Raw genomic sequence first — 19,355 nt, 5'->3', positions numbered from 1 at the left:
CACTGGCACTCCATACCTCTGTCCCTTACTCGTTTGTCACTCAGTAACACCCTTCTCCTGTGTTTACAGAAAGTTCCCGTTCGAGTTCTCCCTGTGCTCTACGCCTGTTTCCCCGCCCACGGATTTCCCTTAGTTTCTGCGAATGGTTTCTGTTAAACCCAGTTCTGTTCACGTTTTTGTTCCTTCTAATAAATTATACATAGTTCGAGTAATTGAGTCTGCTTTTGAGTCCACCGCATCCTTGTTTGTGACAGAACGAACTGGCCACTAATGGACTCAGCGGACCCAATTCGCGCCGCCATAAATAAACATGTTAGGACGGCATGAACAGACCTTGACGTCCTTAATGGACCAATGTAATGCTATCAGTGAAAAACAGGAAGAGTTACTTACCCGGTTTTCGGAACTCAGGGAGTCTAATCCACCCGTTCTCCCCAGCCAGCCGGGACCGTTGCCTGCGCCCGCCGTTGCGCATCCTGCGATAGAATCGGCTTATCGGGGCATCTCTTCCCCTCCCCTCCGATTGCCTCGTGTTCCTATGAGGACTTCCTCAAGGAATTCAAGGCTACGTTCGCTCACCCGATCTCTGAGGGTACTGCGGCTAAGAGGCTGTTGGGACTCCGTCAGGGAAAACGCAGCGTTGCAGAATACGCGATTGAGTTCCGCACTGCTGCTGTGGAAGCGGGTTGGCCAGACGCCACGCTGCGGGGTATTTTCCTAGCGTCCCTTTCCGAACAGATGAAGGATCAGCTGGCTGTGCACGACGAGCTGGCCACGTTCGAAGCGCTCGCCTCTCTCGCTCTCAGGATCGATAGTCGACTGAGGGAAAGAGACGCTGAGAGGCGGTCCAAGCCCTCTCCGTCTCTGTTTCGACCCGTGGCCGTTTCGGCGTTACCCCCGTCGCTTCCGGTGACATCATCCGTCCGTCCTCGCTCTCCTTCCCCTGAGCCTATGCAGATCGGCCGCGCTCGGCTCACTCCTGAGGAGCGGGAGCGGCGTTTCCGAGCCGGAGAGTGCTTCTACTGCGGAGGAAGCGGCCATCGCCTCACTGTTTGCCCGGTCCGGCCAAAAGGCGTGGCCCGCCGGTAAGTCCGGGGTTACGGGTGGGCAATGTTTTTAAGAGTGATAAACCCCGTTTTTTGCTTTCGGTTTCGTTGATGTCCGGTACTAAGGCTCATTCTTTTCGTGCTCTCGTTGACTCCGGGTCAGAGCAAAATTTGATAGACGCTGCGGTTGCTAAATCATTGAATTTGCCCCTCATTCAGCTCGAGCCTCCGATCCCGGCCGCCGCTTTGAATAATGAGGTATTCGCGATGATCACCTGTCAAGTTAGTCACGTCAGGTAACCATCAGGAGGACATAACTCTTTTTTACCACCTCTTCCCTTGACGTGCCAGTGATCCTTGGTTTTCCGTGGTTGCAGAAGCACAATCCACACATTGACTGGACAGGGAAGAGAGTGGCGAGTTGGAGTCTGTTTTGTCTCGCCAACTGTTTAAAGTCAGCCTTGCCCTCGGGGGCTTCTGTTTCTCCTCCATTGGTTGTCTCCCCCCCTGACCTTACCTCTGTCCCTCCTGAATATCATGATCTACGAGAGGTGTTCAGTAAGGACAGGGCTCAGTCGCTGCCTCCTCATCGACCTTATGATTGTGCCATTGATCTTCTCCCTGGTGCTCTTTTGCCCTCCAGCCGTCTTTATAACCTGTCCCGTCCGGAGAGGGGGGCTATGGAGAAGTACATCCAGGACTCGCTAGCAGCCGGTCTCATTCGTCCTTCTTCCTCACCGGTGGCCGCCGGTTTCTTTTTTGTGTCTAAGAAGGATTCATCGCTCCGGCCGTGCATCGATTACAGGGGACTTAATGCGATCACAATTAAGAACAAGTATCCCCTACCTTTGATCAACTCTGCTTTCGAACCCCTCCGCGGTGCCACTGTCTTCTCCAAGCTGGACTTGAGGAACGCATACCACCTTGTCCGCATAAGGGAGGGTGACGAGTGGAAGACTGCTTTTAACACTCCTCTGGGGCATTTTGAATACCTGGTAATGCCGTTTGGCCTCACCAATGCCCCTGCAGTCTTCCAGGCACTAGTGAATGACGTGCTCCGGGATTTCCTGAATGTTTTCGTGTTTGTTTACCTGGATGATATTTTGATCTTTTCTCGATCCCTCGAGGAGCATCAGGTGCATGTCCGGAGTGTGCTGCAGCGACTGTTGGAGAACCGCCTTTAATCAAATCAATCAAATCAAATCAAATCACTTTTATTGTCACATCACATGTGCAGGCACACTGGCACAGCACATGCGAGTGAAATTCTTGTGTGCGAGCCCCACAAGCAACAGAGATGTGCAAACACAACAACACAAACGAGCAAAATACAAGAATGGCCAATCTGAAACTAATAAATATATGTACAATATATAATAGTGTATGCATTTCTGGATGTGTATACTAAATATTTTCCTGTGTGTGTGTGTGTGTGTGTGTGTGTGTGTGTGTGTGTGTGTGTGTGTGTGTGTGTGTGTGTGTGTGTATACACACATTTTTACAAATTAAATAGTAAAAAAAAAAAAAAAATAATAATAATAAAATATATAAAATATACAGAGTTGAATATGTGCAAAGCAAGTGGCATTTATATACAGTGTGGAGTGCATAATGTTGAAGTTCCAGTAGTGAAGCTGAGGTGTCTATGACGTGTTCAGCAGTCTGATGGCCTGATGGAAAAAGCTGTCTCTCAGTCTGCTGGTACGGGACCGGATGCTGCAGAACCTCCTTCCTGATGGAAGCAGTCTGAACAGTTTATGGCTGGGGTGACTGGAGTCCTTGATGATCCTCCCCGCTTTCCTCAGGCAGCGCTTCCTGTAGATGTCTTGGAGGGAGGGAAGTTCACCTCCAATTATCCGTTCAGAGCACCGCACTACTCGCTGGAGAGCTTTGCAGTTGTAGGCGGTGCTGTTGCCATACCAGGTGGTGATGCATCCAGTGAGGATGCTCTCAATGGCACAGTGATAGAAGGTCCTGAGGATGCGGGGGCTCATGCCGAATCTTTTCAGTCTCCTGAGAAAGAAGAGGCGCTGCTGCGCCTTCTTCACTGTTTTGTTTGTGTGTACTGACCACGTAAGATCCTCAGCCAGACGTACTCCAAGGAACCGGAAGCTGCTCACTCTCTCCACAGCAGCGCCGTTGATGGTGATGGGGGTGTGTACTTCTCTGCACCTCCGGAAGTCCACTATCAACTCCTTTGTCTTTGCGACGTTGAGGGTGAGATGGTTGTCTTGACACCAGTGGGTCAGGGCGCTGACCTCCTCCCTGTAAGCCGTCTCATCACCGTTGGTGATAAGACCCACCACTGTAGTGTCGTCCGCAAACTTCACAATGATGTTGGAGCTGTTAGTGGCTGTGCAGTCGTAGGTGTAGAGTGAGTACAGGAGAGGGCTCAGTACACACCCCTGTGGAGCACCAGTGTTCAGTGTGATGGGGGATGAGGTGATGCTGCCCAGTCTGACCACCTGGCGTCTGTCAGACAGGAAGTTAAGGATCCAGCTGCAGAGGGAGCTGCTCAGTCCTAGATCCTGCAGTTTCCTGTCCAGCTTCGAGGGAACGATGGTATTGAATGCTGAACTGTAATCTACAAACAGCATCCTCACATACGTGTCTCTCTTCTCCAGGTGTGACAGGGCAGTGTGTAGTGTCAGGACTATGGCATCATCAGTGGACCTGTTGTGGCGGTATGCAAACTGTAGAGGGTCCAGTGAGTCGGGTAGTGCAGAGCAGATGAAGTCCCTGACCAGCTTCTCGAAGCATTTGCTTACGATGGGGGTCAGGGCTACAGGTCGCCAGTCGTTCAATGAGGAGATGGTGGAGGATTTGGGTACAGGGACGATGGTGGCCATTTTGAAGCAGGCTGGGACTACAGACAGAGAGAGGGAAAGGTTGAAGATGTGCGTGAACACTCCAGCCAGCTGAGCCGCGCATGACCTGAGGACGCGGCCGGGAATCCCGTCCGGACCAGTAGCTTTGCGTGCGTTCACCTTCCTGATCCCCGGACAGCGTGAGGAGATCCCTCAGCAGGATCAATGCACGTAAAGCTCCGGGTCCTGACAACATTCCTGGTCGTGCACTGAGAGACTGTGCAGTGGAACTCACTGATGTCTTCACAGACATCTTCAACATATCACTCATCCAGGCTGTCGTCCCCACATGTTTTAAAGCCACCACAATCATTCCGGTCCCAAAAAAGTCATCTCCCTCCTGCTTTAATGACTACCGTCCTGTTGCACTTACTCCCATCCTGATGAAGTGCTTCGAACGACTAGTCATGCAGCACATCAAGACTGTCCTGCCCCCCTCCCTGGACCCCTTCCAGTTTGCGTATCGGCCCAATCGCTCAACCGATGATGCCATCTCCACTGCACTCCACTCAGCACTCACACACCTGGACAAAAAAGATTCATATGTTCGAATGCTGTTCATAGACTTCAGTTCAGCATTCAACACTATAATCCCCCAACAGCTCACTCAAAAACTGGTCCAGCTGGGGCTCAACACCTCACTGTGCAACTGGCTGTTGGATTTCCTCACCGGAAGACCTCAAGCAGTACGGGTCGGCAGTAATACATCCAGCACCATCATTTTAAACACGGGGGCCCCGCAGGGATGTGTGCTGAGCCCCCTCCTCTTCACTCTGCTGACCCATGACTGCACTCCATCACACAGCTCCAACCTCTTCATCAAGTTTGCGGACGACACAACGGTGGTGGGTCTCATTAGCAACAGGGATGAGACCGACTACAGAAGTGAGGTGAGACGCCTGGCCACGTGGTGTGCTGACAACAATCTCTCTCTGAATGTGGAGAAGACGAAGGAGATTGTTGTGGACTTCAGGAGAATGCACACCCAACATGCTCCTCTGACCATTGACGGAGCGTCTGTGGAGAGAGTGAGCAGCACCAAGTTCTTGGGTGTGCACATCACAGAGGATCTCTCCTGGACGTACAACACCACAGCACTGGCCAAGAAATCACAGCAGCGTCTCTTCTTTCTCTGCAAACTAAGAAGAGCAGGAGCACCAGCCCCCATCATGTACACTTTCTACAGAGGCACCATCGAGAGCATCCTGTCGAGCTGCATCACTGTGTGGTTTGGAGCCTGCAATGCGTCCTGCCATAGAACCCTCCAACGCATAGTGAGAGCTGCAGAGAGGATCATTGGTGTCTCTCTCCCCTCCCTCCAGGACATTTACAGCACCCGTCTCACTAAAAAAGCCCTTTGCATAGCGGCTGATCCCACGCACCCAATGCAAAGCTTCTTCAAGCTGCTGCCGTCAGGGAGGAGACTGCGGAGTCTCCAGGCCAGGACCAGCAGACTGAAGGACAGCTTCATCCATCAGGCTGTCAGGAAGCTAAACTCCCTCCCGATTCTGCCCCCCTCTCCCCTCTTCTCCACCACGGTCTCACTGAACTCTGTCACACACACACACACACACACACACACACACACACACACACACACACACACACACTCACTCTCTGACGCACTCACTGGCCTGCTCCAGTCACTTTGTGGAGCATTGGACTGCCATTACCTCATAAGACTTTGCTGTTACACTATCTCTTACCGTACACTACTAAATCTCCATTTGCACTATTTGCCTATTTTGCACCACTATGCCTTCTTACTTGAATATTGTATATTGTATATTGCATAGCTTTTTTTTTTTTTTTTGTTATATGTAAAATTGTATTGTATTTATTTAAATTTTTACTTTTTAATTATTTTATTTGCATTTTTCTAATCACTAGGGTTTGAGAGTAATGCAATTTCTATTCTGTGTATGTCCTGTACATGTGGCAGAATTGACAAATAAAGTTGACTTGACTTGACTTGACTTGACTGAAGCACTTCCGCACATCCTCCTCAGACACAGTGTGCGCACTGACGTCATCCGCGGTGCGCACACTGTCCGGTCTCATGGTGTTCGCTGTGTCGAATCTAGCGTAGAATACGTTTAGATCCTCACACAGAGAGGCCGTGGTCTGCGGTGTGCTGGTTTTCCCTCTAAAGTCTGTGATCGTGTTTAGTCCCTGCCACATACTCCGAGGGTTGTCAAACTGTTGCTCCACCCTGTCCCTGTACTCACGTTTGGCTGCTTTGATCGTCTTCCGGAGTTGGTAATGTGCGTGTTTGTAGTCCGATGTGTTCGCGGAGGCAAAGGCGGTGTTCCGTGCCGCGCGAACATCTCCGTTAATCCAGGGTTTTTGATTTGGGAAGGATTTGACTGTTCTGGATGGGACGACATCTTCCACGCATTTCCTGATAAATCCACAGACTGAGTCTGTGTATTCATCAATGTCTCTGGCGGCCACGTGAAACATTTCTCAGTCCGCGTGATCAAAACAGTCCCGCAGCGCAGACTCCTTTATGTGAAGGCCGAGAAGTGTGACTTTCACGTCTCGTCTATCTCATTTCTGGGCTACCTACTGGCGGAAGGGCAGGTGAAGACGGACCCTGTAAAGGTTAAGGCAGTGGTGGAGTGGCTCGTTCCTGATTCACGCAGACAGCTGCAGCAGTTCCTTGGCTTTGCGAATTTCTACAGGCGCTTTGTCAGGGACTACAGACGGGTGGCTGCGTCTCTCACCCGCCTTACTTTCTCCCGGGTCCCCTTCGTTTGGTCTCCCGAGGCTCACTCGGCCTTCGCCACGCTCAAACGGCTTTTTTCTTCGGCTCCTGTTTTGGTCCATCCTGACACAAGTAAGCAGTTCGTGGTGGAGGTTGATGCTTCGAGCGTGGGGGTGGGGGCTGTGCTGTCTCAGCGTTCTGGTCCTCGTGGCAAGCTCCAACCCTGCGCCTACTTTTCTCGGCGCCTTTCTCCTGCCGAACGGAATTATGACGTTGGGGATAGGGAGCTCCTGGCCATTAATTTGGCTTTGGAGGAGTGGCGCCACTGGCTGGAGGGGACGGAACATCCGTTTATCATCTGGACAGATCACAAGAATCTGACTTATCTCAGATCGGCTAAAAGACTGAACTCCCGCCAGGCTCGGTTGTCCCTTTTCTTTGCCCGATTTAATTTTGACATTTCCTATCGCCCGGGTTCCAGAAATCTTAAACCCGATGCCCTGTCTCGCCAGTACTCCTCGGACTTGGACTCCCGGGACCCTGAGCTCATTCTCCCTTCCACCTGCAGAATTGGCTCCCTCACCTGGGATATGGAGGAGGCCATACGCCAAGGACTACGAGAAGACACCGATCCAGGAACTGGCCCACCCGGTCGGCGTTTTGTACCCTCTGCCGCCCGGTCGGCTGTGATCCATTGGGTCCATACAGCCCGGTTTACTTGCCACCCGGGAGTGAGTAGGACCACGGCTCTGTTGAAGAGGTATTTCTGGTGGCGTTCCATGGACAAGGATGTGAAGGCTTATGTGGCTGCCTGTTCTTTTTGTGCCCGTAATAAGTCCTCCAATCGGCCCCCGTCTGGCTTACTCCGACCGCTTAGTACTCCGCATAGGCCTTGGTCTCATATCGCCTTGGATTTTGTTACCGGCCTCCCGGCTTCTTCGGGGAAGACGGTGGTTCTGTCCATAGTCGATCGGTTTTCCAAAGCGGCTCATTTCGTAGCCCTAGACAAGCTGCCGACCGCTGCTGAGACCACCCAGATCCTTACGGACCATGTATTCCGACTTCATGGCATACCCTCGGAAATTGTGTCTGACAGGGGGCCTCAGTTTGTCTCCGGAGTGTGGAGGGCCTTCTGTACGGCCCTGGGTGCCAAAGCCAACTTGAGTTCTGGTTTCCATCCGCAGACCAATGGCCAGACTGAACGTTTGAACCAGGAGTTGGAATCCGCTCTTCGCTGCGTCTCATCTCAGAACCCGGCTGCCTGGTCGTCTCAGTTGCCTTGGGTGGAATACGCCCATAATTCTCTCACGTCTTCGCCGCGGTCGTGGTGTCCAGTACCTGGTGGACTGGGAGGGGTATGGGCCTGAGGAGCGTTCTTGGGTTCCTCGGTCGCTCATTCTGGACCCGTCCCTGATTGCTGCGTTTCGCTCCTCCCCTCGCAGGGCCCGGTCCAGGGGGTCGCCGGGTGGTGACCCTTGAGGGGGAGGTACTGTCATATGCTGTGGGAGTGTCTGGTCGGGCATGGTCCAGGTTCCTGTCATCCGTCCTTTGGGGTGGAGTTGGCCAGCTCATCACCTGTTTTCAATCTCCGGGGCTCCACCTAGAAGGTTTTTAAGCCAGCACTGCCTGCCACTCCTCGCCAGTTCGTCCTGCTACCATCTGTGATTCATCACCCGTCGCACTCACCAGTAGTGCTGGTTCCGTCTCCATCCTGTTTTTCCGTCTCCTCGGAACCCAAGGACCACATACACAACTTCTCCTCAGCCTGCCCTTCAGTCCATACTCTCCACCTCCTTGGAATCTGGACCGGACTCTCCACACTCTCGATCCTCTCTGGAATGCTCCCATGGCAGCCTTTTCCCCCGCTTAATAACCAGGGTCTCCAAGTAAGCCCAAGACTATCCACTGGCACTCCATACCTCTGTCCCTTACTCGTTTGTCACTCAGTAACACCCTTCTCCTGTGTTTACAGAAAGTTCCCGTTCGAGTTCTCCCTGTGCTCTACGCCTGTTTCCCCGCCCACGGATTTCCCTTAGTTTCTGCGAATGGTTTCTGTTAAACCCAGTTCTGTTCACGTTTTTGTTCCTTCTAATAAATTATACATAGTTCGAGTAATTGAGTCTGCTTTTGAGTCCACCGCATCCTTGTTTGTGACAACCATTCCTTTAACGTTAACTAGTAATGACTTCATGAACTTCTTCACAAATAAAATTTTAGCCATTAGAGAAAAAATTACTCATAATCATCTCACAGATGTAACATTATCTACAGCTACCGTACAGTACCATTGATATTCATTTAGAGCCTTTTTCTCTAATTGTTCTTTCCGAGTTAACTTCAGTAATTACTTCCTCAAAACCATCAATGTGTCCTTTTAGACCCCAAGCCTGCTCAAAGAAGTCCTGCCATTAATTAATGCTTCAATATTAAATATGATCAAGCTATCCCTAATAATCGGCTATGTACCACAGGCCTTCAAGCTGGCAGTAGTTAAACCTTTTACTTAAAACACCATCTCTAGACCCAGCTGTCTTAGCTAATTATAGGCCAATCTCCAACCTTCCTTTCATATAAAAAATTCTTGAAAGAGTAGTTGTCAAACAGCTACTTGATCATCTGCAGAGGAATGGCTTATTCGAAGAGTTTCAGTCAGGTTTCAGAGCTCATCACAGCACAGAAACAGCTTTAGTGAAGTTTACAAATGATCTTCTTGTGGCCTCTGACAGTGGACTCATCTCTGTGCTTGTCCTGCTAGACCTTAGTGCAGCATTCGATACTGTCGACCATGCTGTAGGTATTACAGGTACTGCGCTGGTTTGCAGTGGTTTGTATTATATCTATCTAATAAACTTCAATTTGTTCGTGTAAATGGTCAATTATGGAGTTCCACAGGGTTCAGTGCTAGGCTGTATCATCAGAAAGCATAGCATACATTTTCACTGCTATGCAGATGACACCCAACTTTATCTATCTATGAAGCCAGATAACACACACCAATTAGTTAAACTACAGGAATGTTAAGACCTTGATGGCCTCTAACTTTCTACTTCTAAATTCAGATAAAACTGAGGTTATTATATATGGCCTTGAAAATCTTAGAAATATGGTATCTAACCAGATTCTTACTCTGTATTCATTACCTTGTCATTGTAGTAATCTTTGACCAGGACATGTCCTTCAATGCACATATTAAACAAATATGTAAGACTGCTTTCTTCCATTTGCGAAATATCTCTAAAATTAGAAATATCCTGTCTCAGAGTGACGCTGAAAAACTAGTTCATGCATTTATTACTTCCAGGCTGGACTACTGTAATTCATTATTATCAGGATGTCCTAAAAACCCTGAAAAGCCTTCAGTTAATCCAAAATGCTGCAGCAAGAGTACTGACAAGGACTAGAAAGAGAGAGCATATTTCTCCTGTTTTGGCTTCCCTTCATTGGCTCCCTCTTAAATCCAGAATTGGATTTAAAATCATGCTCCTTGCATAAAAGGTCTTGAATAATCAGGCCCCATCTTATCTTAATGACCTTATAGTACCATATCACCCCATTAGAGCACTTTGCTCTCACACTGCAGGCTTATTTGTTGTTCCTAGAGTATTTAAAAGTAGACCGGGAGGCATAGCCTCCAGTTTTCAGGCCCCTCTTCTGTGGAACCAGCTTCCAGATTAGATTCAAGAGACATAGACTATCTCTACTTTTAAGATTAGGCTTAAAACTTTCCTTTTTGCTAAAGCATATAGTTAGGGCTGGATCAGGTGACCCTGAATCCTCCCTTAGTTATGTTGCAATAGACGTAGGCTGCTGGGGGATTCCCATGATGCATTGAGTATTTCTTCTTCAGTCTTCTTCAGTTCACACTCTGCAATTAATTATTAGTCATTATTAATCTCTGGCTCTCTTTCACAGCATGTCTTTTATCCTGCTTTCCTTCTCTCACCCCAACCGGTCACGGCAGATAGCTGCCCCTCCCTCAGCCTGGTTCTGCCAGAGGTTTCTTCATGCTAAAAGGAAGTTTTTCCTTCCCACTGCCGCCAAAGTGCTTGCTCATAGGGGGTCATAAGATTGTTGGGTTTGTCTCTGTATGTATTTTTGTAGGGTCTACCTTACAATATAAAGCACCTTGAGGCAACTGTTGTGATTTGGTGCTGTATAAATAAAACTGAATTGAATTGAATTGAACAAGTATCTATACTTCTACTTAAGTACAGAATGTACTTTTGCCAACTCTGGTTTTAAACGATGCCAAAGTGGCTTCAGAGACTTAAAGTCGTAAAACGAGTCAGCATTGTGCACTTCCTGCAATCTCATCCAAGTCGACAGGTTCTGTGAGTTACATTCCAAATCATTCCAAGATGAGACTCTGAGTTAAAATGAAATTAAATCATGATGTTTCCAAGAGAAAAGCTTTTGTTTTGGCAAGACGTGTAGAAAACTTGAAGCCAACTTCCCATTGGCCTTTGGACTTCCTGTCATTATAATAATAAAATTTAAAAAAAAAAAAAATAATACATTTTATTTGAGGGCGCCTTTCTAAAACCCAAGGTCAAAGAGAAAAAGTTACCAATAAAACAGTAGATTCAAATAGATTCTAATAAATTAAATTACAAAAAACAACAAATAAAAACAAACAAAAAAAAACAACAATATTTGACAGCAAGTAAAATCTGTATTAAAGCGAGTAAGCCAGTTTAAACAAGTAGGTTTTGAGTTGTGACTTAAATAAGGGAAGGGAATCTATATTTCTGAAGGCTGAAGGAAGTGAGTTCCAGAGCCGAGGAGCAGAGTGACTGAAAGCTCTGTGCCCCATAGTGATAAGGCGAGCAGAAGGAACAACAAGATGAGTGGCAGATGAAGATGTCAGAGAGCGGGAAACAGTGGTTATTCTGCCCTCACTGCTACACTGGATACAGTTATGCAGGTAGATAAACTCCTCGACAACTGACAGGTGTATCGTCCCTTTTATTGACGCTGCCTTCAATTATCAACAGAGTGAAACTACAAACAGAAGGAATAAGCAATATTCAGTCTATATATTCACACGATAATGCAAATCAGTTGGCTAAACTAGCTAACATTGGAAAGAAAGTAAATCTGAATACAGTACACCTTTAACCATAAAAGTGCATAAATAATAGCAAATATAGTTGCATTAACTCTTGTTCAACTTAAATACTCACAAGCGATGCTTTCTGTAAAACAACGAAGAGGATGGATGCAGATGTTTATCTGAACAACATGCTGAGTCAGTCTTTTCTCAAAGTGTGCTGCATTACTAACTCTACAGCTAATAACAAACAAATCTTGGCATGAAAGAACTGTAGCAACTCTTGCTGGTGGGAAGAAGAACTACACCAGCACACTCCCCGTCTGACATCTATTGGATGTCATCACCATCTTTAAGGATCAATGTCTCTATTAGTATTTCGCAGCAGGAGTACAGTCTCTGTCACTGGTCTTAAGAAGGTTTTAGATATTCCTCCAGAAGTGACCTTTACCTCAGTCTTTCTGACATGTCCGTCTTGGCTAGGAAAGGTCTCAACAACCACCCCCATGGGCCAGTGGTTTCTTTTAGCTCGACTGTCCTTTAGAAGAAGTAGATCTCCCTTTTGAAGGTTTTGACTCACAGATTGCCATTTTCTTCGCTCTTGGAGTGTCGGCAGGTACTGTGTTTTCCAACGGTGCCAGAAGACATTTGAAAGATGTTGCACTTGTCTCCATTGGCGTCCGAACATATCTTTATTGTCAAAGTGTCCGGGTGGTGTAGGTGGTAATCCAGTTTTCTGCGTAAGGAGGGTAGCAGGCGTAAGAAGAAAGGGGCAATCTGGATCTGATGAGACTGGTAGTAGCGGTCGAGAGTTTACAATAGCGGTTACCTCTGCTAGAAGGGTAACGAGAACCTCATGGGTCAACAGGCGAACTGAGTTGACAGTTAGCATAGAGTCCAGTATGCGCTTCACGATGCCAATCATGCGCTCCCAACTTCCTCCCATATGAGAACTATGAGGAGGGTTGAAGATCCATGTGCATTCATTCTTGGATAAAAAGTCTTGAATTTCCTGATTGTCGCAGTGTTTTGAAGTTATTCCGAGCTCCTTGCACGCTCCCAGAAAGTTGGTCCCACAGTCGGACCTCAGCTGCTTTACTGGTCCTCGGATAGAGATGAATCGTCTCAGAGCATTGAGAAAACTAGACGACTCCATCGTCTCGATGACCTCAACATGAATGGCCCTGATGCCCAAGCAGGTGAAGATGACGGCCCAGCGTTTGCTGCTAGCAAGGCCTCCTCTTGTTCTCCGAGAGCTTATTGTCCACGGTCCGAAGACGTCAACTCCGACGTAAGTGAACGGGGGGCAGACTGTCACACGATCGATGGGTAAGTCTGACATTTTTTGCGTTTCTGTGTTCCACCTGAGCTTGCGGCAAATTACACAGTGGTGGATGACTGAACTGATGCTCCGTTTCCCACCAACAATCCAGAATCCAGCGGATCTCATGGCTCCCTCTGTGAAATGGCGCCCCTGGTGCTGCACCTGTTGGTGGTAGTGTCGGATTAGTAAAGTAGTTAAATGGTGGTTGCCTGGGATGATAATGGGGTGTGCTTCGTCGCTTTCCATGCTGGCTTGTGAAAGGCGACCACCAACCCTGAGACAGTCTGCATTGTCTTTGAAAGGAGAGAGTTTTCTGAGAAGGCTCTGTTTTGGAATGTCTTTTTGGGCTTGAAGACATGTGAAGATGTCAGGGTAAACCTCGTGTTGAAGACCACTCAGAACAACGCTCTTTGCCTTACTGTAATCTTCTGGACTAAGACTTTTGCAGATATGCCAGCCATGACACCTTTTTGGGGGAGTGCTGTTCCTGTAACACCTTGCAATATGAATGAGCCTTGCTATTGCTCTCAACAGTGACCCCCAAGTAGAGAAAGACGCAAATCGTCTCGTTTCGAGGAAAGAAGCCACGACATTGGTTGAAAGTGATGTCACTGTTGGACGGATCTCAGGATCTGATTCAGGATTGACTAGTTCAAAGGTATGTTTAGTCACTTCAGGAGTTGATCTCAGTAGGTAATCTGGTCCTTTGAGCCATGTGCTTGATGAGAGTGCACTAGCTGGGATTGATCTTGAAGCTATGTCGGCCGGGTTAAGCTCTGTTGGAACGTAGTTCCACTGCTCTGGGTTGGACGATTTTCGAATCCTCTGTACGCGATTGCATACATAGACGTAGAATCGTCTGGGTTCATTCTGTATGTATCCAAGTACCACTCTGCTGTCTGTGAAAAATCTTGTAGAATGGAAGGGAACATCAATTTCCTCTGTGATAATGTCAGCAATCTCGACAGCAAGAACAGCTGCACATAGCTCGAGCCTGGGGATTGTTATTTCTTGCTGCGATGCGAGTTTTGCTTTGCCAAACATGAATCCCAGTTCATTGTTGCCTTCTGAGTCTGTTAGCTTGACATAGGCTACTGCAGCGATAGCTTTTGTAGACGCGTCACAGAATATACAGAGCTCCCTTTTTTCTGCACCATTGAAGGATATAGAGGTGTACATTCTCGGTATTCTGACTTCTTCGAGAAGTTTCAGGGACTCTTTCCATGCACTCCACTCTTGGAGCAACTTTTCTGGGAGTGGATCATCCCATTGACATATGTCTGTGGAAAGTTCTCTAAGGAGAGCTCTGCCTTTGATGCTGACCGGAGCTGCAAACCCGAGAGGGTCAAACAGACTGTTGACAACTGAAAGTACCCCTCTGCGGGTATAGGGCTTCTCAGCAGTGGACACTTGAAACGTGAATTTGTCTGTTGCAATGTCCCAGCTTATTCCAAGGCTTCTTTGCATAGGTGGAATGTCAGCTCCTAGGTCGAGGTCTTTTAGACCTTTGGCTAGATCGTTTTTGTGGAATGCCTTCATTACGTCCACGTCATTGGATGCAATCTTGTGTAGCCTCAGATTAGATGAAGCCATAGTGTCTTGAGCGTTTTGCATAACAACAATGGCATCAGTACTTGATTGGAAGGAGGCAAGACAATCATCTACGTAAAAATGTCGTTCCACCAGATGTTGTGTAGTGATGTCTTGCTTGTCTCGGTCCTCTGATGCCCTTCTGAGTCCGTAAGTTGCAACCACGGGCGACGGGCTGTTGCCAAAGACATGTACAGTCATTCTGTATTCCACGATCGGTTGATCCATGTCATTGTTTTGGTGCCAGAGGAATCTCAAAAAGTTCCGGTGGTCCTCCCTGACCACGAAGCAATGGAACATTTGTTTGATATCGGCTGTGACTGCCACCTTTTCTTCACGGAGTTGCATCAACACACCCAACAAGCTATTGTTGAGGTTGGGCCCAGTAAGAAGAACATCGTTGAGGGATACTCCATTGTGTTGTGCACTTGAGTCGAAGACAATGCGTATTTGTTCCGGTTTGCGCGGGTGGTACACGCCGAAGAAGGGGAGGTACCAGCACTCTTCTTCTTTAGTGAGTGGTGGCGCTATCTCAGCGTGGCCATTGTCAAACAAAGTTTGCATAAAGTCTGTAAACTGACCTTTTACCTGAGGGCGTTTGTTCAGCATGTGGCGTACCGATGTAAGGCGTTGCATAGCCTGCCGCTTATTGTTCGGCAGCCGTGGCCTGGGTGAACGAAAAGGTAGTGGCGCGACCCAACTGTTAGCACTGTCCTGGTAGACTTCCTTATCCATTATCTGTAAAAAGGCCCTTTCCTCCTGTGAGTAGCCGAGGCTCTCGTCCAAACTTGTTTGTTTGAAAACTGTTTCTCCAATCGAAGAGTGCTTTCTTCGCATTGGGGTGTTGACCTTGTTGTAGCCTTGCGAGTTGAAACTTTCCTTTACCTGAATGGCATTTTTGCATGGAAGGAAGTGACTTGGACGACCATTGTCTAAGATGTTCGTTTTGAAAATGTTAGCACGCACGGGTTTGTGAGCTCCACCCAGGCAAACGTTGCCAATGATCACCCATCCAAGAGCTAGCTTCTGTGCAAATGGCGCATTTGGAGGTCCATTGCGCTGGTCGAGAACTTTGTGTGCTTGAATAACGTCCCTTCCAATGTCCCCCTATTTCTAGGAGCAGGTCCTGTAGTTCTCTCAACAGTTGTGGATCTTTGTATGAGATTTTTGGGAAACGGTCCAATCTGTCGAGCAGTGCGTTCTCTATAGCTTCGGGGGAGCCGTAGCACTCATTTAATCTTTCCCACACCTTAGCAAGTCCTTCAGAGGGATTGTTAATATGCACAGCTCTTAAACGATATGCATATTGCACTGATTCTGTGCCGAGCCATTTAATCAGCAAATCCAGTTCCTCACTGGCCGTTAGGTTTAAGTCACAAATTGCATTCTCAAACGAAGATTTCCATCCCCAGTAATCTCCTGCCTTGTCACTGAACCTTCGGAGGCCACCGGTGAGTAAGTCGCGTCTTGCAAGAAACCTGGCTATGTCAGAAATGTTTCCTTGTTGCATGCTCACCTTATGTTCAAATCTCGGTGAAGTACCTGGTGACGTTTTCTGCATTAATTTCGGATACTGGGAAACATTTTCTCCTTTGTCAGTACTCAGAGGTTGAAGGACATATTCCTTTAAGGTGTCCGACCTGGTTGGCTCTTGTTTTGGCGTGAGGAATGTGACATTTGGTGCAGGCATTGAATTATACTCGGTATGGCCAATTGGGCTTGTGCTGTCTTTGATGATGAGCTGGTCTTTCACATAGTTAAAGGTGCGTTCCAAAGTGTCAACCCTTTGAGGTACATGCACGTGTTCTTCTTCAAGATCATTGACTGCTGTTTCAAAAACTATTGCTTCGGCGTGTGCCGCTTCCGCGTCACGTTCTTGTTGGAGGGCTTGTAATGTGGCCTGTAGACGTGTTTCCTCTACTTTAAGCTCTGCTTTCTTAACTTGCATTTCGATTTCCTTTTTAGCATATTCAGCTCTTTTGCGTGCTGCTTCAGCTTTGGCTCGAGCGTTTAGGGCGGCCATACTGGCAGATGACCTACTTGTACCTTTTGACCCATATGATTTCTCTGAACGGACAGATGATGCTTTATCTTGTCTTGCTTCAGACATGGTTGATGTAGCTGAGTTGACGTAACATCCAAAGGTTGTCTTGTAGAAGGACGCTTTTTCACTATTCTGCCCTCACTGCTACACTGGATACAGTTATGCAGATAGATAAACTCCTCGACAACTGACAGGTGTATCGTCCCTTTTATTGACGCTGCCTTCAATTATCAACAGAGTGAAACTACAAACAGAAGGAATAAGCAATATTCAGTCTATATATTCACACGATAATGCAAATCAGTTGGCTAAACTAGCTAACATTGGAAAGAAAGTAAATCTGAATACAGTACACCTTTAACCATAAAAGTGCATAAATAATAGCAAATATAGTTGCATTAACTCTTGTTCAACTTAAATACTCACAAGCGATGCTTTCTGTAAAACAACGAAGAGGATGGATGCAGATGTTTATCTGAACAACATGCTGAGTCAGTCTTTTCTCAAAGTGTGCTGCATTACTAACTCTACAGCTAATAACAAACAAATCTTGGCATGAAAGAACTGTAGCGACTCTTGCTGGTGGGAAGAAGAACTACACCAGCACAGTGGTGATATGAAGCAGATCACAGAAATAAGGAGGGGCAAGGTTATAAATAAACTTAAACGTGAGAACTAAGATTTTGAAATTTATCCTGGGCAACCAGTGAAGCTGTTAAAGAATTGGGGTAATATGGGAGTATGAGTTATGACCTGGAGCTGGAGTATTCTGAAAAAGTTGAAGTTTATGGAGGGACTTGTTGGGGAGACCAAATAAAAGGGAGTTGGAATAATTGACCTGGGAAGTAATAAGACTACGGACAAGGATGGCATCTGCATGGGGAGTAAGGGATGAAGTCAATTAATGTTATGTAAGTGAAAGTATGCAGACCAGGTTATGTCATTAATGTGAGACTGAAATGAGAGAGTACTGTCGAGTATGAAACCCAAACTTTTTACCTGTGGGGAAGGAAGGATGGGGGAATTTTCAATATTAATGGAGAAACTGTGTGAGATTTGGTTAAGATAGATGCTTTACCAACAAGTAAAACTTCTGTTTTATTACTGTTAAGTTTGAGATAATTGAAGGAGAACCATGATCTGATCTCCAGTTCGAGAGCGAGTTAGGTGGAAGGGATGAATTAGGTTTGGAGGAAATGTAGAGCTGGGTGTCATCAGCATAACAATGAAAATTGATATTATATTTTCGGAATATTTGGCCAAGAGAGAGCATGTAGATAATGAAAAAGGGCCCTAATACTGAATCCTGGGGCACACCAGCAGAAACAGGAAAGAAACTTGAAGAGTGTGATTTAAATTGGATAAACTGAGAGATATGATGCACCAGGCAAGTGAGGTGTGACTAATGCCAATGGATGCTAATTATGCTCAGGAGGATATTATGAGAAACGGTGTCAAATGCCGGACTAAGATCGAGAAGGATGAGGATGGTTAAAAGACCAGAGTCAGCTGCCATCAGAAGGTCATTAGTAATCCTTAACAAAGCCGTTTCTGTATCATGATTTGGGCAGAAACCAGACTGAAATTTTTCATAGAGATTATGGTCATTGAGGTATGAGTGAAGCTGGAAGGCAACAACTTTCTCAAGGATTTTCAAAATAAAGGCGAGGTTTGATACAGGGCAGAGATTATCAAAATTATTGGGATCTGCACCAGGCTTTTTGAGAATTGGAGTGAAAGAAGCAGTTTTCAAGGATGGAAGAATAACCCCTTACTCACCTGCAGGCACAATGACAATAAGACATTCCTGGTTTGGGTGAACGAGGAGGATCATCTGCGTGTCATCAGCATGCAGAAAGGAGGAAACATGAGGGAGGTGTTCACCCGCTTCTGCACTGGCCTCACCAAGGTCAGCACGCCACTTCCTATTTCCCTCACCCCATAGTGTCACACCTGAAGCCGTCTAACCTGTCTCACCTCTCTCTCTGGCAGATCGAGGAACTGTTTAAGGAGCGAGGTCATGAATTCATGTGGAATGAGCACCTGGGCTACATCCTCACCTGCCCGTCCAACCTGGGCACCGGCCTGCGAGCTGGCGTCCACGTCAAGCTGCCAAACGTGAGCAAGCACGAGAAGTTCGGCGAGATCTTGAAGAGGCTGCGGCTGCAGAAGCGAGGAACAGGTAGGAGCACGCACAGCAGACGGGAAGGAACACCTGTCCTCGCTGTCTCATTCATCACTTCCTGTCTGTGTCTAAGGTGGTGTGGACACTGCAGCAGTGGGTGGAGTCTTTGACATCTCCAACGCGGACCGCCTGGGTTTCTCAGAGGTGGAGCTGGTGCAAATGGTGGTGGATGGCATTAACCTGCTGGTGGAGATGGAGAAGCGGCTGGAGGCCGGAGAGAGCATCGATGACATGATGCCTGAACAGAAGTGACCTGTTTCACTGTAACCTCTAGCCCCACCCCCTCATCCTCACCTACCACCCCTTCCATTCACTATAACCAATCAGAAACCGTCCTGATGCTGTGGGACGTTTAGAGCCGTTCAGTTAGACCTCAGTCTTCCAACATGTGAAGGGTTTTCTACTTCCTGTCTCACCTGTTGGACTCACCTAACACCTGAAATCTCTAATAAAGTCTCTGTGGCCCAAACTATCACAGCTGCTGCTCACCTGTCTTCATTCACGCACACACCTTCTCACAGTCCACACCTATGTGACGGTCA

General features: G+C 47.4%; 1 protein-coding gene across 1 annotated transcript in view; it reads left to right on the top strand.

Moving 5' to 3' along the window:
- LOC308397514 (creatine kinase B-type-like) overlaps nucleotides 1-19,288 on the top strand; it is a 28,660-nt gene extending 9,372 nt beyond the window's left edge. Inside the window, exons 6-8 of the mRNA XM_080883443.1 lie at nucleotides 18,414-18,537; nucleotides 18,621-18,810; nucleotides 18,887-19,288. Of these exons, the coding sequence (XP_080739569.1) occupies nucleotides 18,414-18,537; nucleotides 18,621-18,810; nucleotides 18,887-19,065 (493 nt within the window). The 3' untranslated portion in view covers nucleotides 19,066-19,288. The remainder of the gene's footprint in view (nucleotides 1-18,413; nucleotides 18,538-18,620; nucleotides 18,811-18,886) is intronic.
- The last annotated feature ends 67 nt before the right edge of the window (nucleotides 19,289-19,355 follow it).

The sequence above is a fragment of the Rhamphochromis sp. 'chilingali' genome (assembly GCF_963969265.1).
Source record: "Rhamphochromis sp. 'chilingali' genome assembly, chromosome: 5".
Taxonomy (NCBI): Eukaryota; Metazoa; Chordata; class Actinopteri; order Cichliformes; family Cichlidae; genus Rhamphochromis; species Rhamphochromis sp. 'chilingali'.
This window is presented reverse-complemented; position numbering and strand designations above follow the sequence as displayed.